We start from the raw sequence: 24,573 nt of genomic DNA on the forward strand, positions 1-24,573 counted from the left end.
CTATCAATGGAGCTGGCTTGTAACATTTTACAAGTGTAACTTTCAATTGAGAACAGCTAGAGATTTGGAATTTGGGCTCTCTGATAAGCACACCTATTAGTAAAGGTAGTTTTTAAATTGTGCGTTAAAATGCCACTTTTAGAAAGTAATTATATAACATTAAAATCTAGCTGCAACAGTTTGAATAGCTTATTTTGAAAGACCCAAGTGAAATTAATTCATTACTTTGTGTATTTATTTCACATATAATTATCCACACATTAATTTTTTATTATTGAAAATACGTCCTACAGGACAATTGTCCTCTTTTTCAACAAAGACCTTTGAAAACCACAAAAATTGTCAACATTTTATTTATTTTTTAACATGTGTAATTAGACATAGAAACATTTTTGACACTGTGGAGAAATGAATCAGCGCGAACAAATTACAAAACAATAACAACCTAATTGAAGTGTTTTGTACACAACCACATTGATGAAAACAGTATTACACTACCAGTCTGACAAGATTAGAAAACAGAGGAATAAGTCACTGATAATAAGATTTGTATGACTCTCCTGAAAGTGGCTCAGGCATTCTTGCAATAAAGATCGGGAGTGGAGTAAATGCTCCGATTTTGTTTTCCACTAGCAGTCATAAAATCATAAAACATCTTCTGTTGTTGCCCTAACCTTTATTATCGATGCGTTCCGTACCCCTATAATTTCTGGGTTCCAGTCAGGACCGAGACTGGCGTTTTCCCAATCCTTCTGTCACAAAAAAGCACGAGGATGGACGACTCTTTTTATCCTAGTGAGGGACCAATAATTTCCAAACGACATAAAAAATCTATTCATGAGGAGCCAAGATGGCGACCTGAACGGACGTGCCGTGTCTCGGCTCCGCGAGCCTCTACATCCAGCGCTACTATCCTGCCCGCTATCCTGCTTTTTGATCGCAGTAGTGCGATGCTGTGATTGAGCTGAACCCGCTCGGGTGCTTCCGAGATCTCTGCGAGCTGTCCCGCCGGAGATATCGTTGCAAGCTTCGATGGCCGCTGAAACCCTGGATCTGCGCCCCGTCTGCCTCCTCTCCGCCGATAGCCACTGAATCGGAAACCATCTCCTTTCTGTTGGTCACCCTTATGAGTGCCTCTCTCTAGTGGCGGACCGGCTACGGCATCCTATATGCGGTGTTCCAGAACCGTGAGCTGTGTCCGTGTTGGAGACCCGCTTTGTGCTGCCTTCACGCCGTGCCTAGCCCCTTCTTTGTTTGCACAACCCGGGGCGGGAGCGATGGCGGCTGCCTTCCCCGGGAGGGAGAAGGCTATCCTGTGTTACACATCTGCCGCCCAGCCCACCGATGACCGGAAGGCTACACTAACTACACCGTCCCCTGCCACGGACCTGAAAAGCCTAGACTCGGAGCCGACGTACGCGACCGTTCTGGCCGCACTGACCGAGCTCCGCCGAGACTGGCATGCTTCCTTCCAAAGGATGTGTGAGCGACTCGACGAGGTCATTTTTTCGAGTCCCGAGGTGCCGACCAGCTATCAGGACTGCGCTGGCTTGCCTCTGTCGGTCACGGCGGGGGGCGCCGGGGCGCAGGACACATGTGGAAAGAGGTTGCTTTTCCCTGTCTCCCGAGTCAATTTCACACGGCGGATCAGCATATCCAGTTGCGCTACAATGTTTCCCCTTCCATCGGACATTGCAACTTTGTCGACTGAGAGGTTAGTGCTTTGGACTTTGCCTTCACTTACATCGGCCCCCCTTGAACCTGTAGCCGCACGTAGACATTTTATCAGGAGGTGGAGTGGATATCGGTTTCAGTGTTTTGGGGTGTTTATCCTGCGCGTCTGCAGCGCCGAAAGTGACTGGGGACGTCCATTTTATCTCTGCTCCCCTCTTCTCCACCAGTGGTGGCCATCTTGTCTTCCTGCATCGTTTGGACCGGACCTCCCCCGTCGGCCATCTTTGAAGCGACGGTCAAGATCTGGCCAGGGCTGAAGGGGCTATTATCACCGCTTTTTATACACTGGCTGGTGGGACTTGACTCGGACTGTTTTTCCTGTTACATCCATCAGAACTGCACTCCTATGGTGTGCCGTATTGCCTGTGTTCTATTGATGCACTCTCTCTCTTCTTGGTTGCGCTCCCCTGCTCCGCCCGCTTTGGCGCTGCTTTTCTCGACTTGGCTGACGAAGATCCACCTGGGACGCTATCCTGTGCCTCTGTATGAGCTGCTTTTAACAGTCCTTATCCATTAAAGGGGGGGGCGCCCCATCACTTGTATGCTGCTGGTGATGTCGACTGGGGGCGCTCGTACCTTCCTCCTCTTCGCCTTCCCTGCTGGAGGAGGCCATTTTGTTCCTTTGTCTGGCCGGTGAGGAGTGTACGGCGGTGGACATGTTTGGGGATATTTCGGCGCTCTGGCCAGGGCTGAGGATGCTAACACGCTGGCTTGCTTACTGACTGGTGACGACTTGGCCTGTCATGGTATTTGCTGTGCATTACACGCCGGGGAAGGGATGTTTTCCTTCTTTCACGACCGCAGTTCTAAAATCCTCTTGCTAGTCTTCGTGGTTGGGATCTTGGTCCTGGGCGACACGGGGGTCTGGAGGTGGGCTACTTGCTTATATCTGTTGTGAGGTCTTTTGATTTTGAAGCTCCGTTTGGGATATTAACCAATGCCTTGCTCGCGAGCCTAGAGAGCTTGATAATTGTTGGCTCCTCCCCACCTTCTTCATTTTTGGGGGGTCATAGACTAGTTTGCACACTTGTCTTCCTCCCTATATGTCAAAAGTGACGCTTTTTCTTTTCTGCATTCCTTCCGAACTTGGACTTTACTTTCTCTTCCTTTTCTCTCCCTTTTTCTCTTTTCTTGCTACATTTCGGGTTTATGGGGCGACAGACACTCTGCTGGGGGGGGGGGCAGGCCATAGCCTCTGCATGTGTGTAGGGTGGGGGGGTATGTTTTAGTTTCGTTACTTTCTATGGTGCCTATTTATGATCTCTTTATAATTTTCTCTTTCCTTTGCTCTGGGTCTGTAATGGGGGTCTGTAAGGAGTGGGTGGCGCTGTGGGTGGTATGCAAATGCGGACTGATGCTCCTGTTGTTTAGAACTGTGCCGCCATATTGTTGGGCGTTATCACTACTGCCATGTTTATTGCTGCCTGCATGTACTGTAAGTGGACTGTATGGACTCAGTTCTCCTTGACTTAATTTTTACCGATTTATGTTTAGGGAAAAAAAATCTTAAAATTAACCTTCACTGCTCCTTCTCCTTGGCGGCATGACTCAATTTTGTGTAACTGCTATTACTTGTTGCTATACTGCCTTATACCGCTGGGGGGTCTGGATTGTTTGCTCTCGTGCTCAACTGTTTCGTGGCCGGCCTGACGGTTGTAGGCCCGTATTTGTCCTCCTTTTTCATGCACAATAAAGGTTTTCAAAAATTAAAAAAAAAAAACAAAAAAAAAATCTATTCATCGTATTGAGGGAAAATCACTGTTCTCTAATTCTTTTCTCCTGTTAACCAGCATAGGTGAAAGGATGCCCTTGCTTTGTTTATTTTAAAGCGTCCATGAGTGAACAACCAGTTGTCGCGACCAGCCAATCCGCCTTTTATCCGGCACTAGGATAAAGAGAGATTCAACAATCCTTGTGCTTTTTTGTGACAGGGTCATACAAATCTTATTATCAGTGACATATTCCTCTGGTTTCGAATCTTGTCAGACTGGTAGTTTAATAATGTTTTCATCAATGTGATTGCGTTCAAAATACTTCTATTCGGTTATTGTTTTGTAATTTCTTTGCGCCGATTCATTTCTTCACAGTGTCATAAATGATTATATGTCGAATTACACTTTTTTCTTTAAATATATTTTGACAATTTTTGTGGTTTTTATAGGTCTTCATTGAAAAATAGGACAATTGTCCTGTAGGACATATTTTCAATCATAAATAATGAATGAATTTGTTTAGAATTGTATAATTATATGTGAAATAACTACAAAGACCAAGGTAATGAATTAATTTGACTTGGGTCTTTCAAAACAACCTTTTCCAAACTGTTGAAGCCAGATACTTATGTTATATAATCATAGTGAAGGGGCCTTTTCTGGTTGGTAGAGGCGCGACCCCCAGTACAAAAACTTTTAGAAAGTGGGCACTTTTTTTGTTTGACCATCCTGTGTGCCTCTGCCTGCTTTTGAATTCACTGTCAGGTTTTAGACTGACGGGTTGTTTTTGCATTCAATCTAGATACTCACAAAAAGGGAGCTGAGGTGTGTCCTGCATATGCGGATAGGTCATCCTGGGCTAGAGTGGTGAGATGAGTTATCACTATCACCTGAATAGATTGTGGCTGCTCTGTACAATGCGGTCTCTTCCCCCAGTAGTGAAGTTGGACCAGGGAGGACAGAACTGGTTTTACGTAGCAAGAGAGTTTTTCTGAACAAAAACAAAGGGGAAAAGGGGTTTAGGTATTATACCTAAAACGCTAGAACTTTGGATTACTTCTGGATTAAGAGGACCCTGTCAAGACAAAGAGCTGCCAGGAAGTGTGCTGCCTCCTTTTCTGTGTGTTGCTGGGTGGACCTGTAGTTGCTGCTTCGGACTGCGGGCAGTGGAAAGAACGGAACTTTTGCCCTGCTTAAGATCTCCAAGGGCTTGATGTAAGAGTTTGCCTCATGTTAAGAAGTGTCATGGCCATTAAGATTTCATCTGCAGCTTCCTTGAATTCCACTGCTGGGAGTTCCGACCTGCCTTGTTGTGCTAAACTCAGTTCTGGACCCTTAAAGGTTGTTCCTGTTGCAAAGAACTATCAAGAACTGAAGAATCCTGCAAAATCACCGCTTCGACCTTCTTGCGGCTGAATTTTTCGACTCAGCACCGATGTGCGGGCAAAAATTCTTGACACACAGCCCCATGCGGTTGAAGAAATCCCTGCAGCAATTGCCAGCGGCCCGAAAACTCGCCTCATGCTGAGTCCTGCGCACCAGTCTCCTAAGTCAGAGACCACTGTCCTGACTCTTAACGCAGGCCCTGCTGTGCAGCTAACATAAACAACACATTGTGGGATGAAGAAATTGACGCAGCGCCTGTTTGCCGCATGGACATCCAGGATGTCCGGATTTCCACGCATCGCACCAGTGCGCCACACATCTCTGGCGCAGCACCTGTAGACCAGAACTCTTTTGGAATCGACGCATCACTTCCCCTACAGTCCGAGCTTGACACATCACTTCTCCTGATTGCAGCAGAACTGTTGCATTGCCTCCGCAAGGACTTAGGAATTGACACATTACTGTGTTTTCCGACGTTTCCCACCTCTGCGGCTATTTTGCCTTGTGATTTTTGACGCATTTGAGATATTTGTGTAATAATCAGGCATCCATAATTTTCAATGGATAGAATTGCTTGAAACCTCTCAAAAGTCATATTTTGAGTTGTGTATGTGAGATTTTTGTCATTTTGGTCTTGTTTGAGTGAGTTAAAGATACTTTATTTTTCCAAACTGGTGTGGTTTCCATTTGTAGTGTTTTCACTGTGTCAATGTGTTGTTATGTACAAATACTTTACACATTGCTCAGAGATAAACCTGTCTGCTTGTTCCAAGCCACCAAGGGGGTGGACACTGGGTATCTAAGTATGTAACTGCCTTATCCTCACTAGAAGGAAGGGTCCCTACAGGGGCAGGGTGTATACCACTGCCAACTAGAGACCCCGATTTCTAACAATATGCTACAACAAATACCATAATGCATTTGATAAAACAGGCAATAGCAGAAAGTATGTTATCTCGATTTTTATAGCAAATTAATTACCAGAGTGTGGATCCAGGCGCTTGGGCAGGTATGTGGTTGCCCAGATACTTATATAAAGAGCCAGGAGAAGGCTCTGATGCGTTTAGTGGAGGTCATTCCCCTCTTGGGTGCAATGCAGGAGAATGAGCGACCTCGGTTTTGCTTTTGCACATGAGGGGAGGGGAGTGTGTGAGAGTGAGGTATCACACTTCACAATGGGGTACAGGGATTATTTGTCCTGAGATGATACAGTTACAAAGCAGACATTAACCCTTACAATGCAGTGCAGAGTGTAATTAAGCTGCATGTCTTGCAACAGAGGCCTCGACATTTTGCATGCACTGCAACTATTTCTAGAGCCTCATACTGCACAAATGGGGTTAACCTGTAAAATGTGTTTCATAACCTGGACATACCTGCTTATGTGTACTTATGATAAAGTGTAAAAAGCATTAAAGTGTGACACATAAAACCCCTAGCAACATAGATGTGTCACACATATGCAATCTGAAAACCTGGCATCTATGTATATATTAGGACAGCAATATGTTAAATACTCATACTATACAGCACTACTCCAAACTAAGGTACTACGTCATCACTCTTCACCAGCATGACACGTTCCTCCCCCTAAGCATTACAAGCACTCCGCCTGGTTCATTATAGCACCCCCGCGTACTCACGGTTCGCATTCTTGGCATTGGCGCCGTCCTCAGCCCGGCGCCAGAGGAAAGACAACACCTTCGATAACAAGGCCAACATCTCACTGCCACCTCTGTCTCCACGCTGTTAATCACAACCAATAACCACACCCGCACGCACGCAAAACACGCCCACCGCGTACGTGCCCCTCCCAGATGAAAAAAAAGACCCGAAGAGCTACTAGCCCCGCCCACCTGTCCTGGTCCCGCCCATCCTTCTCGCTTCGAAGTTGCCACTGACGCGCCTTCCACGTCGCCGTCTTGTGTCGAAACGAAAGGTGCGGAGATGGCGCGCGGACGCGGAGTTTTGCTCGGCTCAGGCCTTTCTAAGCCCCTCTTTCAGGCATAAATGTGCCATCCGCTGGAGGGTGTTATAAGCGTAGCTCGTGGCCTTTATATTATTCTGAACGTATTTTGGCAGTCACCCGTATTTAGACATATTTCTTATTGTTTTTTCTATAACCTACTTGGGAAAGGCAAATGTATTTGTGAGCTCGTAATGGGAGTAGGGGTGGACATTGGTAAACCGATGTGCTTGATAAGCGTAAGACTTAAGTTAATAGGCCTTTAAATGAAGGCTCAATTAACATTACGAATGGGTGGTTAAAGGTACCTATTAATTCAGTAAATTTGAAAAGATACTGCCGGTGCAGAATAGTAATATTTTAATTCAGTGCATTGCAGTAGTTTTTCAGAAAAACAAGTAAAGGGAAAGCGCTCCAAATAACCAATAATTGCGGTATATTTATTGTGCTGCACAAATTGTATTCTTTGGGTGAAGGTCACAAAAACGTCCACATTCAGTCCATCTTTAACTTAAAGGAGACCATCCAGGCCAATGATGACTTTAATTCTTTTATTCTTGCTTCTCTTTAATTGTAAACATGCATGTTGTTAGTCCAGTCAACGTATTTCGTACCTACCATTGGAATTCATCAAGGACTCATTCATAGGTGATCGCTTAATACGCATTTTTAAAGACTTCCATAATGCTCCGGGAAATTCCAATACAGAGATCAATTGGGTCTATGACAGGTGTTGGTTCTTTCAAGGCTTTTCCGGGTACTTAAAAATCAACACGAGTTTCACCCTTTATGGCACATACACTTGGGAGTTTTTCAAGGCTAGAAATGTGTCTGCCAAATATTCTTTGTTATATCTAATAACAAAACAATCACACAAAAGATTAGTATTTTCCAGATACAATGCATTGTGATCACAGGAAACTCAGCACTGCCCTTAGTGACAAAGAAGGGATACATTTACATTATGTATTATAATCAGGGCTCCCAGAATTCAATTTTTACAGATAAATTCAGACAGAAAAATATTCATTTTCCTGTCTGTATTTATTTTTAAATAAAGAAATATATGGAAAATAGGTCTTCTTTGGATGATTTTTTCAATCATGAGTGTTAGACCCGGCCTCGTGGCGTGGTCCTCCCTGACCCGTAGTGACCCAACCCTGACCTGTGCACCACACCAGGCCCCTGATTATCACGGCCTACCCGACCATTCCCTCCATGATCCACACACACAACACTGGACTTCCCCATCCTCCCCCTCCATCTTCCCGGTTCCGGACGCACCCAAACCCTATAGGCCCCAAAGGCCACCGGTGCCCATTCCCCTGCACCTAAGATGGCCGCCCCCGGCCCCAGTACGACCTCGGCCCTAGACGCACCATACCCGGCTGGGGGGCAGAGCGCCCCCCGTAAAAGAGGGAGGGAGGAGCATTTCGATCACACCTCCCACCTCCCCTCGAGAGATGGGTTTCGATTGCCCATCCGGCCTCCCTGAGGGCTGGCTCCAAGCCTGCTGCGTGTCTGGGATCCCTCCAGACCCAACTTGAAGGGATGAAAGGGGCCGCGTGGGAGGAACCCCCAACAAGTGGCCCCCAGGTGCTAAGACCTCTGCCTGCGAGGACTCCGGACATCAAAGAGGAGCAGTCCTATAGGGGTGCTCTGGGGCAATCAAGTTAGTTGAATCCTGGAACTACGAGAGCCTTGCTGACATCGTTGCGGCTCCCACCCGGCAGAGAAGGACTTCTGCCCGAAACCATCTGAGCCCTGCTGTCATCGTCGCAGCTCCTACCCGGCAGAGAAGGACTTCTGCCCCAAACCATCTGAGCCCTGCTGACATCGTCGCAGCTCCTACCCGGTAGAGAAGGACTTCTGCCCGACACCATCTGAGCCCTGCTGATTCGATCGCGGCTCCCCTAAAACCGTCAGAACTGCCACATCTTTGCTCGAGCCCTGCGGATGTGGTTGTGGCTCAGAGACTATCCTGGTCCGGCTGGACCCAAGATCTACTCATATCCCCAGCTCGAGGATTGAGAGCTGTGCGCCGGATAGACACCTGCATCTATCTTGAACATTAAGACTGTCCCGCTACCCAAATCCCTACGGAGACTCTTTAAGCCCATCCTCTACTTGTACATAAGAATCCTGCGTATCATAAAGATCCATTTACTTGAGATATAAAGAATACGTTCTCCTGAAAACCTACAGTATGGTGTCCCTTTGTCGAGTAGTGCTAGCTCAGCGCGTGCAATCCTAGATTTGAGACACTCCCCCTGAAGGGTCTCCCGCCAGTGCTCAGCAGTGTCCCTAGGAGAGGTGGGTCACAGGGTGGTCAGGTACATATCTGGCCTCCCCTGGGATCGCCGCTTCTAACAATGAGAGTCTGGTTAGTAGGTGTACAGAATGAGAGGCTGGAGAGATGAAAAAGACAATAGATTACATAACTAAGCTTAAATAAGTGCAGATCTACAATAATTTATACTATTCTACAATACAAGTGTTTACAGATAACGTTATTGTACAGTATACTTCTGAAACCTTTTGGACATTCAAATGCGAGTATACATTTATCAGTCAAATAAATGTGGAAACATATCCATTGCTGCTTCATTTATGCAGCAAACACAAAATAAAAACTGACAAATACATAAAAAATTAGGAAAAATGAAATATGGATAAATACAGACTGAAGCGATGAAAAAATAAATACCTTTGAACCAAGAGCCCTAATTATAATGCTGGAGTAGTACTAAATGAAGGCAAATACATGTCTTTGGGCCAGATGTACGACAGGATTTAGCATGCGCAGCAGGGTTTGCAACCCGTTTGTGCATGCTAAATCCTTGTGAGCCATAAACAAACACTATTTTGTGAGTCACAAATATATTGCGACTAGCAAAATAGTGTTTTGCGAGTCGCTATTAGGAAGGAGCGTGTTGCTAGAGGTTTTCCCCTCCTGTGCTGGAAAATCCCTGGTGCCATTTGTTCATGACGAGCTCAGCTCGTCATAAGCACACGACCAGTGTACTGCATGACAAGCTCAGCTCGTCATGAGCAGCGAAGGGGTTAAAAAATGAAACAAAAATGTTTCATTTTTCTTTTTTAAATGCATCCCGTTTTCCTTTAAGGAAAATGGGCTGCATTTACAAAAAAACCTGCTTTATTGAAAAGCAGTAGTAGTACAAAAATGGGGAGACCCTGTGTCCCTCAGATCCTGGGTATAACGTTATAATCAAGAGTGGTTGTGTCTGGTTTTCGGATTGCTTCTACTCGTACATTAAAGTGTCACAAAGGGTATCTCAAGACCGTCAAGATGTAGAAGTATAGAAACAATAAGGTACATGGCTCAAATTGCTGTCTGTTGTGTAAGTTTTTATCCAAATAGTAACAATCACAATCTTTACACATATATCATCGGCTGTCAACACAATAAAAAATCACAGGATTGGTGGTGATCAAGTGACATTGGTGCTTAGTGTTCAGTTATGTGCAATATATTCAAGGTGGTGAACATTTTTACAAGTGAGTAAAGGGACAGATAATACAAGGAAATGCAATAGGACTGCCGGATGGTGATTCTTTTTCTGGGCAGCACCTTTGGACGATTTTATTTTATTTTTATTTATTTGAAAAGTTTTATATAGCGCTGGCAAACCCAGAGGTATCAGAGCGCTTTACATAAGGAGGTAGAGTTGCTTCAAGAACGTAGTTACATAATTACAACAGTTTCAGGTACCAAAATGATGGAGAAACAGGAGTTATAAAGGCATGGGTTAGGTATGGGGAAAAGAAAAGCAGGCGGTGAGAGTGAAATTAGGGTAAGAGAGGAGTGAGGGAGGTAAGAAGAGAGGGAGGGGTTGGGAAACGCAACAGGCGACTAGAAAAGAAACAGAGTCAGACTAACGGATGGGTAGGAGACGGCCAAGGGTGGGGACCAGAGCCATTCTCCTCAATAGCTGCATAGGGCAACTCCATTGGTCATTGGCCAAAGATTGCTCGGTTGCCGAAGTACAACAAAGGGTAAAGATAACAGCATAGATGGATTGTCGAAAGGTTACAGGGAGGGGGCCTAACAAGCTACAAGGTGCATGGGTTCCCAGCTATAATGGGAACAATCCTAAACCTCCACTATGTGAGATTCCCTTAACACTGTGAACTCTCTCAGAGGGCTACCTGAGACTCCTGGGCAGAAATGCAGGATCCCTCCCCAACAAGGGGAGAAGAGTACTTTGGCAAGGGGTACATTAAAGGAGGCCAATTAAGGCCTTTTCCAATTATATGTGAATCCCAAGCACTCTGGACTCTCTCAGAGGAGAACTGAGACTCCGGGGCAAGAATGCTGGATCCCTCCCCATCAAGGGGAGAGGAAGTGCTTTGTCAAGGGGCACTATGAAGGAGGTCATTAGGCGCCTACTTCCCTAGAGCAGCTAACCTTGAAGGTAGAGGGAAATAGATCAAAATCAGGTACCTTAAAGCAGAAAAAGAGCGTGGGCAGAGAAGGAAAATGTGGAAACAATGTGAAAAATGAATGTAGAGGGAAGGGTAAGATGTACCTGGGGTGAGAAATTCAGCTGCCATAGTAAGGACAGCCCGGTATAAGAAGGCTCAACAGGGAACAGCCATCAGAGCTGGCAAAAACCCGGAGGAGTCGGCGTGCAAGCAAGCAAGAGTAATGGTAAGAGACAACATTATATAGAGTAAACACAGGAAAGATGCAGTGTTGTACAATACAAACCATAGTATTGAAACATGTGAATAATCGAGGGGGGGGACATAACATGAGCGATTGGGGGGAACAGAGGTATCATTAAAAATTCTAATACATATTTGCGGTACTGGCGAAATTGGGTTTTGGACCAGAGTTCATTGGTTGGCTATGATTATTGTACGCTAACCCCTTAGCCAGGGTTGTTGTGAACAACTGCAAGTCGTCTGTCTTTCCACTGGGGAGAGGCACGAGACAAGGGTGCCCTTTGTCCCCGTTCCTCTTCGCTCTGGCGCTGAAGCCTCTGGCGGGATGGGTCTGATGGAATCGGTCAATACGAGGGAGGATAAAATTTCACTTTATGCCGATGATATCCTGCTTTATCTCACCAACCCCAGGGCGTCCTTGTGTGGTTTTCTAGATATACTTGCCATTTTTGGCAGGTATTCCGGATTCGCTATAAATTGGTCGAAATTGGTTCTCTTCGTCCTCATGGGCGAGACACCTGCAATTCCGCAGTCGTGCCCGATACAGGTAGAGCCAATTGGGTTCAAATACCTTGGTATTTACGGAACACTTGACCCAAAGCTGCGTTATGCCCATAATTTGGGTCCCCCTTGAACCGGTTCAAAAAGGACATGGAGCGCTGGAAGGCCCTTCCGCTATCCTTGCTGGGTAGGGCAGTGCTGTTTAAGATGATGGCATTTCCCCGATTTTTATATGTACTTCAGAACACGACGGAAGCAGTGCCTTTATCCTATTTTAAAGAAATAGAGGCCATCCAGAGGAAGCTTCTCTGGGATGGGAGACCCCAGATAGCATTCACCAAGCTCACTCTCCCATGGTATGATGGTGGGATCGGGCTGCCGGATCTAAGAAAGTATTATTGGGCTTCACAGCTTGCAGCGGTGAACCAAGTAGTGTATTGGCCCCCTGGGGACCCAGGTCTATGCCATAGATCGTGGGCAGGCACCAGGTGGGGATATCATAAGGGAGCTCTACGCCAGGCCGGGTCGGTTCTCGCTGACGGGCCCAACAGCACATGCAGTCTACGCAAGGCATGCTGCCAATAGATATCTTGCCTGGGAGGGGAGGCTGACTTTGGCCACCCCCTTGTGAAACTCGGAGAAACGTGGAAGTTTGTGGAAATCCAAGGGATTTGATAAATGGGACCTCATCGGACTCTCCCAGAAAGATGTCTGGGGAGGGGACGGGATGCATACCTTCAAGTCCCTTCAGCAACAGTATAGTCTGCACGAAAATAAGCGTTATTGTTACCTCCAGATTAGACATGCTCTCCACACCCACATACCTATAGATACCACGCTTCCGGAGACCTCTCCTCTTGAAGATAGAGTGTTAGATTGACACATCCCCGAGAAAACTATTTCACTAATATACAGAAAGCTTATTAATCATACGGAGAGCCCCGTGGGACCTATTAGAACACAGTGGAATGCAGATGGGATAGAACTAGATGACGAGGACTGGACAGAGGCGATTTCTTCCCCGAAGGTGGTAGCTATCCAGATGAGACTAAGACTGGTGGAATTAAAGATCCTATACAGATCGTATATTACAGCGCCGAGACTGGTGCAGATGGAGCGAGCTGAGAGTGGTGAGTGCCGAAGGAGGTGGTGCGGAGAGATGGGCACCTTCATGCATGTACTGTGGCACTGCATGGAAGTACAGGAATACTGGAGGAAGGTCCATGCTGAGGTAGGGGAGGCCCTGGGGGTGGAGGTACGACCAGATGCCCCGAGATGCATATTGAATGTGTGGGAGCCCACAGAATTGAATGCGTACAGTAAGCAACGGGTGACACTTGCATGTATGATAGCTAAACGGAATATTGCTCAGCTGTGGGGTGCTAGCCAACCACCCCGGGTTTCTAAATGGGCGGAGGACATGGATTGGTGTATGTTTAGGGAAAAGTCTGTGTATGTGGCCAGGGATTGTCCAGAAAAAGTGGGGAAAGATCTGGGGGCATGGAATAGCCATCGTGGTGAGATCTGCACGCCTCCGGCGCAACGAATGGAAGCGGAAGCGCAGGAATACCCATGATCCCAAGAACCACATATATTGTACCTATTCATTCTTTACGTGAGATGTTTGCTTTGTCTAATGTGGAAACTATAACCTCACCTGATGTTTGATTTTCGTTTCCCCTTTTGTTAATATGTTCAATAAAAAGATGTTAAAAAAAATTCTAATACAATGTGAATATCAGTGGGGAGGAGAGAAGACTAAAAACAGTTCGGGAGGGGGTCAATGGGGCCGGAGTAAGGACCAGGTTGCAAGATGGCGGGGCGAGACCTGAGTGACCATAGGAGATGGACACAAAATGGTGGGGGGCAAGTGCGAAGTAGTTCAAAAGTCCAGAGGAGTAGATTCTTCCTACCTCCGGACAAAACCTCCAAGTTGTTCCACGCGTTTGACGGGAGGCAAGCCAGGAGGGATGGCAGTGGGAAAAGCATCAGTGGCAAAGTCCGGAGGCAGTAGGTAGGCCTGGGGAGGGGAGGAGAGAGTCTCGGCCTCTGTCCGATTCATCAGCGGCCAACCTGTGGGCATCTGCAGTGTGGCAATGGAGTTCTCTGTGCGGCGGTGTAGAGGAAGTCAGGAAGCGGTGTTGAGTGTGGAGTAGGGCCCAAGGGGAGGGAGAGAGGGACGGTCAAGCAGAGCAGAGCCACGGATCCGGGCCAAGTATGGTTGTTGACGTTTTGCCCCAATATTAGCTCCTTTTGGTAGTCAGAATAGGGTCTTCATCAGGACGGGGTTGGGCGGGGAGGGGTGAAGGACAGCCTTCAATTGAAAAGGCGGAGTTAGGCAGAGATACGTGTGTATGGCAACGGGCGGGAAAACTCACTCTAAATGGACTGGAGTGAATCCTGCAATAGGGCCTGGTGGCGTAATCAGTAGCCCTGGATGGGGTGGTCTATAAAGTATAGAGTTAAGTATGTTATGACTGCCCGATGTGGTCGCATTACTTCAAACACATACCTTCTAGACTAAAGATGTTGTGCCTGCCGGCTGTTCTAGCATTTTTTTTACATAGATCATAAATCATATTAAGGTTGTGCTCCTGGTAGAGGGTGCACCCAGTTAACAACAATAATGCACGGGAGACCCGGCTATCATGGTATGCCTAGGATGAGTACAGTGCATCTAGAGTATGCAACGTCCCCTCCGGGTAGCATAGTTAAAAGTCACTTGAGTGAGAACCCAAGCAGTAGTGTATAGTATCATGGTCATGTCACTGGGGAGCCTGATCGAGCTTGTGCACTTAGTGGCTATTCTGTTAATTGGGCTAAGCCAGTGTCTACTTACAAGCCAGCTCTGAGTGCAATGAGCTTTCTCAAATAAATAGACTGTGGACGCAAGAAGGCCCAAGAAGGCCTTACCTAGGAACTACAACGTTCGCTTATGAGCGTTTAGTCTGTAAGGGTTAAAGGCCTGCCACGCATGTGACATGTGGGGAGTCTAATCTATCGCCTGACTGCTGTAAGTTGAAAACTGCTAGTAAAATTTAACCTACGCGATACGGTTCAAAAGGGTGAGGCGGAATAACCCTGCCACACATGTGACAAGTGAGGAATCTAATCTGCCACCAGACAGCTATGGGTGCTATTGTCCAGTGTGGCCAAACACTGCTAATGCGATGTAAACTATGCAATAAGGTGCCAGTAAGTCTAGTGTCAAGACGGACTGCTGCGAGCAAGGATCAGGCCGAACAAAGCTAACCCACATTAAGCACGGGAAGCAATTAATGGCTTACCTTTAGGAAACGACTGGATCCGAATTCAAAATCAAAGGAGAAAACAGGCATCAATCCTGTATTTCCGCTGCAAAGTCAGGGACTGATGTGACAAGCTGTGCGTCCTCTTAAGCGCTATACGGACGTGATCACATGCACGCCGGTACCAGACCTATGGTAACTATGGTAGTGAGGTCTGCCTAATCGATAGTGAGGTACCACGTGCATGCGTGTGACAGTATCTGCTGCCGATTCTGAGTCTAGACTAACGCAGTGGGCGGCAGAGTTCAAGGCCTGATGTGCCCGATTGGCAGTGAAAGCTGTGCACAAAAAGTGGGATCAAAACTGTATGTGCGTGTTCTACATCAAGAAGGTGGCATATTAGAACACATATTCTGAAAACACTTATGCATGATAAGAGCGATTACATGCCCACGCCAGTATGTACATGTTCTGAATACATAGAGCGGCATGTAACAACACATAAATATTGCTGCTCCTGTATGCAAAGATGCTGGAGGAGATGACACAGTTTTGGTATATTCAATAAATATTGCACTTTAAAAATACATACGGTGGCATATTGGATCACATTCAAATTGAGGCTGAACATAAATGAAAGGATGCTGTCAGTAGTGGCATATTCTAACAAAAACAAAGTATGCCATAAATTACTGTTACAGATGGGCATGCAGGTGCATGCTGGGATGCACTTCACAGGTTCTGTGTTCACAGAGATGCTAACAGTGGTATCATATTATAGCATATTCGATATAGTCCACATATTCAAATGGGAAAGCATGCTTGCGCGCACAGTGTAGGTCATGTTACCAGAGGTGGCATATTGTTACACAATCATAATGTAACTGATTCAGAGTGATCTGTCTGAATTGTGTGTCCCATGGTAACGGACAAGCAGAAAAGCAAATATCTAGTGTCATGAGTACCATAGGGTGGACAAGGGATATTCTAGTTGGCCCATCTGCTTAGCGGTCTCCTCGTGTTTATTGAGGCCATTGACCAGTGAGTCGAGGGAGTGGATCCATCTGGATTCGTTGTTGTTAAGGGATGTGGAAATGGAACCCCTCCTCGGTGGGGAAAAATCTTCTCAACTAATCTCCATCTAATGCTTTCTGTAGTGTGGTTATTAGAGGTGAATTGTTCTACTAGGGGCGCTCCCTGAACCTTGCATCTAATTCGGCTCATGTGTAGGAGAATTCTGACCTTCACCTTCTGTGTGGTCTGCCCTATATAAACTAAGTTGCATGGGCAACAGATGACATAAACCACATTCATACTGTTACAGTTAGAGAATGATGTGAGTTTGTATGTCAGATTTTTGTGTGCGAAGCTGTCCCCTTCCATGGTAAGAGGACACACTTTGCACTGACCACATTTGAAGTGACCAGTTATGGAGGGGAGTTCCAGTTGACTTCTGAGATCCTGTTTTTAACCACATCGCTGCTGTGCATTTTCCCCTCCTGTGCTGCATGAGGGTAATTCCCATTGTTCATGACGAGCTCAGCTCGTCATCAGCACAGCTCCACTGTGCCTCATGACGAGCTGAGCTCATCATGAGCATCGAAGGGGTTAAGGTGATTCGAGGTACGCTTTCACCACATTGTATTTCTTCCTCTCCTGAAGGCAAATAACGGACTTCCAGTCATGTTGAGTTTGCTGGCCACCACATTCCAATACTTTTTAATGATTCTCTTTATGCCATTAATTTTTTAGTTGAAAGTGGTAACACACACAATGTTCTCGGTCTTGGTCTTCTTTTCTTTAGTTTCTAACAACAAATTTTGTGGGCAATACCCGGCATGCTTCCTTGCCCATTTCAGCAGTCCAATCGGATAGCCTCGTTCTTTCAGGCGTTTGGTCAAGATGTCGGTTGTGCAATTCCTTCTCAACCTGAGGTATTGTCCATAGGGTAGGTTGTCCCTCAGGTTGCGCGGATGGTGTGAATCGTATTTTAATAGTGTGTTCCTGTTAGACCTGGCACCATTGGCGTGGGTCTCTCTTCCATTTCTGTTGCTGTGCCTCATGTGTTTTGCTGGTGTTAGCTGCTCAGAGCACTGAGTCACTGCCAATCAGTGCCGCAGTGCAAGTGCTCCCTATATAAAATTGTATATGTTGATTTGTTTCCATGATTGGCTTATTTGGTTTACTGTCAGAACCCAGTAAAGTGCACAAGGAGTACCAGGGCTTGTGAATTCCAATGCTGCTAGTGGGCTTGCAGCACAGGTTGTGCCACCCACAGAAGCAGCCTTGTAAAATGTGTCTAAGGCCTGCCATTTCAGAGCCTGCGTGCAGTCTGGTACTGTCATGCTGACTGGGCAAGTGCACCCACTTGCCAGTCCCTAACCTTCCCTTTACTTCATGTGAGTCACCCCTATGGTAGGCCGTCCCAAGGTTAGGGTGCGTTGTAAGCATAAGGTAGGACAAGCCCTGATGTGTGTGGCATGTCCTAATAGTGTATTACAGCCATTTTCGTTTTTCACTATTGTAAGGCTACCTGTTCTCATAGGCCAGAATGGGCTGTAGGAATTGTTACATTCTACATTCCTAACAGACTCAGGAAACATGGTGGAAATTCGAGTTTAATATGCCTGAACTCAGAATAATAAAATACATCTTTTAGTAAAGGTTATTTTAAAGTTCTGTGTTTGCAAACACCACTTTTAGAAAGTTGGTATTTGCTTGCCTAACCTTTTCAGCCCGCCTCTGCTAGGATGTGTGTCTGCTGTCTGATTTCTGTGTGTGACAGGGCTGGGGAATTCCAAGAGACAGACTGGGGCTGCCAGGTGGTGAATAGAGAGATTACACCAGGATGGGTGGGAGGATTGCCCCTAGACTCTGAATAGGGCTGTGCTCTGCCACCACAATACTGGCTGCACCTCCTGTGGAGCATCAGATGTCTCTGCCCTGCACACTGAAAGAAGAAGCCAGAGTCTCCTAAACAAAGTGCTCCAAAACTGGGTGAAACTAGGCTCACGTCCCCTGGCCTGCAAGAACAAAAGAAATGTAGCATAAATATAGGAGCCCTGCTCCTAAGAAATTAGATCCTGTTTGAAGCAAGAAGAACCTCTGCCCGACGAGAAGGACCTGGAAAAGCTGCAAGGAGGAATACTGTCTCTAACCTGGGAGACTGGCCTGTGGTGGGTGCCTTGCTACGAGAGGAGAGGAAAAGACTGAAGGAACTTTTATCTACTTGTGCCTCTTTAAACAATCTCCAAGGGCTTGTGGGTGAGCTTGCCCCCTGAACGGAGTCCCAGGAATATTGGACTCCTCCTGCCTCTAGAGCCGCTGGACATTGCCCGAGACTTGCCCTGCCGCTGGAGCCGCAATCGGAGTGCGACTCCAAACCCTGTTTGCTTTGCAGCCGTGTCCGTGGCCGCCCCGTACCGTGTGACGCCGCTCTGTACGAGCCGTAGCTCGCACTGTCACTGCCAGGCCACCTGCACCCGCTACTCCCCCCCCGTGATCCGCACTGCTCGCCTCGCCGCCCCTGCCGCTGGCAGGTGAAGATTGGGGCGTCCCGCAAGGAGAATCTGCCCCGTACGTCCCAAGCGTACCAGCTCCTCTGGTGCCGCCCTCCAGAAACCGAACCTGCAGCCGCGCACTGAAGAGTACGGCTCGAAGAGCACTGGCCGCCCCGTACTGCACCGCTGGGTTCGGATTGGCATCACCGCTCAAAGGCACGATGCGCCTCCCGCGCCGCATTGTGAAGCCTCTATGACCCGGACCGTCCGCTTCGCCCTGCAGCCTCGCTCACACGCTCCGAACCGAGGCATCTAATCCACGCTGGACCTGCACTGGAGAAGGGCCCACGTACGCTCCTGGGATACCTTCACCTGCCGCATCATCCGCGTCGAACACTACAAGCTACAAGGTACTGTGAGAGTCGCCCCTGACTGTATGTGCATCAGACCAGAGGGTCCACAATGTTCTTTTGACTCTTTTTGTGCTACGAACAGCCCCAAAAGAAGCGCATAGTCAGCGCGAATCGTACAAACCCTAGAATTACGCATTTTTAAAGACTTCTTGAATCTGAAAAGTATTGTGGTCTATTTTTAAATGCTATTGGGTCTTGTGTTTAAGCCTTATATACAACTACCTATTTATGATACAAAACTAGACTGGTGTCCATTTGTGGTGTGTCATTGAATTACTGTATGTGGTCATAAATGCTTAACCCATAACGCTCTAAAGTTTAGCCTTGTCTGCTCGCGCCACACTGCCTAGAGGGTGGGCAGGGGTTATTGTTAAGAGTAAGTCCCTTGCCCTCACTAGAGGAGAGGGTCCCTGCTTGTCACAAGTAATTACCTGTGCTAACCAGAGACCCCCAATTCTAACAGTTCCTTTCCGTTGGCATGCGGTAGAGGTCGCAGTATATCAGACCCTCATCATGTGAGATCCAAAAAGTCAATGGCTTTGTTGTTGTAGGACATCGTAAATTTGATGTCTTCCGATCTGGTACTAATCCATGTTGCAAACTGATTCAACTCGTCTTCTGAGCCTGACCAAATCATGATGACATCATCAATGTATCTTTTCCATGCTGCAATGGACTCGATGAACGGATTATCTAAGCTGTACAGGTGTTCTTCCTCGTAATCGTGCATGAAGATATTGGCCAAGCTCGGGGCCTATGTAGCCCTCATTGCCATGCCTTTGCACTGGAAATAAAACTGATATTTAAACACAAAGTAATTTTTCGTCATGACTATACCCAACATTTCGACTACGAAGTCAGTTGGTATCCAGTGGGGTCTTGAGCGCATATTCAGTATAGTTCTCACCACTTCAAGTGCCCTGGTTTGCGGTATTGATGTATAAAGAGAAGAGACGTCAAGGGTCACCAGAAATTGTGATTGCGTCTCGAATGCCTGGCCCTCAAACAACTGGATGTCCCAGACATCTAGGTCTGTTGAGCCCAGCAGGCCACCATCCCTGGGAGGGCCAGCCATTCCAAATGGGGTCACAAATTGCGAGTGGCTCATTAATATTTATGAGCCTTGCATTTTACGACCCCATTGGGAATCGCAATCAGTATCTCTGACACTGTTGTACATTCTAAATTGTGACTCGCAATTTCCGACTCGTAATTGAGCGCAAATTGCGAGTTACAACTTAGAAAGGTCGTACATCTGGACCAATTCACATTGGCATATATAAGAGATTACCTGAAAGAGAACCCCAGTATTACTCTTTTATGTCCTCTTACATGCCTTTGTGAATCAGTCTGAAAACAACTAAAATAGAAATAAAGTTGGAATATTCGGGTCATATTCATATACTACTACTATTACAAATAGAAACAATTTGGCCCTCTCTGAACTTTATGCATTGTTTGCAGATTCTAAGTCTGGATGCATTTCAATGGGGTTGAGTGACTAAAATGAATCAGACTCCATTTAGACAGGTAACCAAATGGAGTTCATGTGGAATCTGTTCGCATTGCTGGAGAACCTGTTAGTAGCAATAGAGGATTTATTTTGGGCGTGTGGTGCGGGTCTCCCAAAAGGAGCCTCTGGTGTGTAACTAAATCAATAGACCCCACAGGAGATCTGCTAGTACAACTGTCAAAGTGCTATACAGATTGAATCTGTTACGATTAAAGTGTTGTGCATATTTAAAGTAGATTCTCATGTGTAGCTTGTCTTACTAGGTTGCATGTAAACAATATTTGTATATTGGACACTTGGACAGGTAAATAGTGAGGAGGGTGAGTGTTTAGGGACTGCAGGTGTCTGTTTGAGACATATTTATGAACAGAAATGCTTTGAGGATGGTGGCAGATGTTAGCATGTATGAGTTTTGAGACTGAGATGTGGCCTGAGAGACTGGACTAGGTTCCCATGCAGAACGTTTAGAAATCTCCTCCCAAAAGAGAGAGTGTGTTGTCAGGTCAGGTTGATACCATTTCTGGTTTACTTCAGAAAACCACCCAGACATAGGCTGTCTAGACCCCTGGCACTAAGGACTTTGTCATTGTGCCAACCTGAGACAGAAAGAAAACTATAATGCATTCACCTGCAGCCCACTGAGCAACATTTGAGTGAGATGAGTTTCAGTTAATGGCCAATCCTGATATATCACAGGGATAATTAGCAGAACTTAAACTCTTTGTCATCATGGAACGGCACACCCAAGAACACTGACAACCAGGGATACATTTTAAAGATTTAGTTTTAAAATCAAAATCCCATCCACGTGGACGACAATAAAAATAGTAACTATTATGAAAATCAACAATATAGTGCCAATGAAATGTACCATAAGTTTGATTATCAAATACAAATTGTAACATATTTGTAAAATTATAAAATCTTTCTTTGTATCAATATTTTCAATCCCACCCTTTTCTCTTTGACTGGATAAATTATTCTTAGTACCAAAGAAAGGGCCTTATTGGAGTTTTAAGTATAATTCACATCTGCATACCAAGTCTGATCCATATAGTCACTGTTCAAGAAAATTGCAGCACCTGCTATTCTTGTCTGCACTGGCAGGCAGGGCAATAAGCCCACCAGATGAAGGCTGATGGTGCTTCCTAATAGCTTTCAGCAAAGGAAAATACTTGACCTGTCAGCCTTAGGGTAGTCTTCCACCAAACATTTTACCTTCCTCCTCCATTTTATGAAAATCTCGTTTTTGCTGGCCTTAGGACCTTGTGCACTTATATCAGTGCTTGTACTTTCTCCTTTAAACATGGTAGAATTAGCTTATCCTCAATTGCCATATACAATTTACTACTGAATCCCAAGTAAAATGGTACTACAAGTACCCAGGGTCTGTAAAGTAAAGGCTACTAGTGGGCCTGCAGCACTGATTGTGCCACCCACTTAAGTCGCACCTGTAAACAAGTCCCAGGCCTTCCACCCAGCCTGTGTGTTCAGTTTTAAACTGCCATTTTGACCTGGCAAAATAAATCTTTTCCAGTCCAAAGACTGCCTTTTAAATACATATTAGTTACCCTTAGGATAGGCCCTGGAAAGCCTCAGGGCAGGGTGCAGTATATATTCAGACAGGAGGGCATATAATTTTAAGTTTTATATGTCCTGGGAGTTACAAGCTCTTGAATTCATGTTTCACTATTGCAAGGCCTTCATCTCCAATAGACTAACATTGGAGTTACCATATTTCATTTATTAAGCTACAATTTCCAAACAAGGGCAGGTAACTAGTTCATGTTTGGCACTGGCTGCAGCCTCTTACAAATATACACAACATACGAGCCTCTGCACTCCTTAAAGTAAAGTATTCTTCCTACTCAGCTGCACACAATAGACCACTTAGGTGTGCCTGGGAGGGCCTTTACAGGCAGGATGGGAGGGCAGTATTAGGCTGTGTCATGCCTCCACACAAAGGGCTGCATATCCACGTAGTTAGTCTGAAGGTAGGGAAGGTAAGGTAGGATGCCTGGGGACTTCAAAGAGAAAACTCTAGAAGTTTCTCCCCACTTCAAAGGAACAACTGGGTATAAATATTGGACCTCAGGCACCAACTCTTCAGAACACTTCTGGACCTGTGGATAATTACCTGGAAGAAGGACTGCTGTGCTGGAGATGGACTGCCACTCTTCTGGCCTACGACCTTGCTGTGCTGCTGTCTTTCTGTGCTTTGTCTGGGTCAGAAGGACTGGACCTGCATCGCTTGAACCCAGAACCCCAGAGTGACTCTAGGGGCTAGTTAACTGACCTCCTGACTTTAGCGTCAGGGATAAAAGGTTCCAAAAACTTTGACCCAGCACCCGGACTCTACCATCTATGAGTCTACCCTGTCAAGTGGAGCCTTGCCAGTCCTGCACCCTTGGTAGTGTGCCTAAAGTGCTCTGACAGCCTCCATGGATCTAGTGAAACTGACGTATCTCCTCTGCACTGTGGCACAACCTCAAGCAGAACCGACACATGGCCTCTACTGCGTGAATCAGAACCATCAAAAAGGCCCACATCCCATCACAACATGTGCCACAGTGGAACCGCCACTGCATGGCGCATCCTCGGCGCAGCCCCTTGCATACCTCATCGACGGCAGCCTTGACGATGACTCCAGGCTAAGCTCAGCTCTTCGGAACCGATGGATTGCCCCAACTGCATGGTGCATCCTGTACTCTGAACTCCGCATCGCAAGCCCTGGCCGAAGGGATCCTCGATGACGATATAGGACCTCACACCGCAGCCTCACCGATTCTCAGTACTGGCGCATTGCTTCGGCTGCACTAAACCTCTTTGATGCAGATTCTTGCAATGCTCCACAAAAAAGTATTTAAAGTAATTTGTTTAGTGGGCCTAACAAAGTAGCTGTCTCATGTTCCAAAGCAGTTGGCTTGAACTTGTAACTTTTTTCCTGATCCGGCATGACCAGATACACATAGTTTGCGCTTAACTCCTTTTAGTGCTATTTTCATTAAAATCTTTACTCTCAAATATCTCCAGTTCTACTGATTGTTGTTTTGGTCTTCTATCTATTTTTCTAACTCAGTTGTGGGATTTGTTGTACTTGGCCCTTTTTGCAGGGTTATCCCCAAACTTTATGTCTTCTTCCTCCAATTTTTTCTGCCCTGTTTTTGTTGACTTTAGGACTCTGAGTACTATACCACTGCTAACCAGTGCTAAAGGTCATATACTCTCTGTCTAAATTGTATTGGTGATTGATTTATCCATTAATGGCATATTTGATTACTAGTAAGTCCCTGGTAAACTGCACCAGAGGTGCCTAGGGCCTGTAAATCACATGCTACTATTGGGCCTGCAGCACTGATTGTGCCACCCACATGTGTAGCCCTGCAAACATGTCTCAGACCTGCCACTGCAGTGTCTGTGTGTGAAGTTTTAAACTACTATTTCAAACTGGCAAATGCCAGGCCCAAACGTTCCCTTTTACTACGTGTATGTCACCTCTAAGGTAGGCCCAAGGCAGCCCCTTGAGCAGGGTGCAGTGTATTTAAAAGGTAGGACATGTACTGGTGTGCATAGCTGCCAAGGGTTGAGATTGCTTAAGTGTGACATTTTCATAGTTTTGGTGTACTTATGAGTGCCATTCAACGACCAATGATAGACACTTAAGAGTGACACTTTCTCCAGAGTAAAATCAAGCAATGAAGTTTATGGAAAAATATAAATATCAGAAGTTACACCTATATGAGCAATGAGAAACTTTCAGAAGATTTTGAAACTGGGGCAAAGCACCTGAAATGGAAGGGCACTAATCGCTCGCTTTCATGGGTTTAATTTATTTTATAGCAGTCCTCATACCCGTGTAGGGTGTCAGAACACGTAACATCATGCACACATTATGAAGCAATGAACCATAC

General features: G+C 46.1%; 1 protein-coding gene across 2 annotated transcripts in view; it reads right to left on the bottom strand.

Moving 5' to 3' along the window:
• The window catches only part of MOV10L1 (Mov10 like RNA helicase 1), a 1,040,774-nt gene extending 1,034,211 nt beyond the window's left edge, over nucleotides 1-6,563 (bottom strand). For both annotated transcript variants that reach the window (XM_086967454.1, XM_086967456.1), the window contains exon 1: nucleotides 6,476-6,563. In XM_086967454.1, coding sequence (XP_086823580.1) covers nucleotides 6,476-6,554 — 79 coding nt within the window. In that variant the 5' untranslated portion in view covers nucleotides 6,555-6,563. The remainder of the gene's footprint in view (nucleotides 1-6,475) is intronic.
• Nucleotides 6,564-24,573: the final 18,010 nt, after the last annotated feature.

Source organism: Lissotriton vulgaris, chromosome 1_1, assembly GCF_964263255.1.
Source record: "Lissotriton vulgaris chromosome 1_1, aLisVul1.2, whole genome shotgun sequence".
NCBI classification, from domain to species: domain Eukaryota; kingdom Metazoa; phylum Chordata; class Amphibia; order Caudata; family Salamandridae; genus Lissotriton; species Lissotriton vulgaris.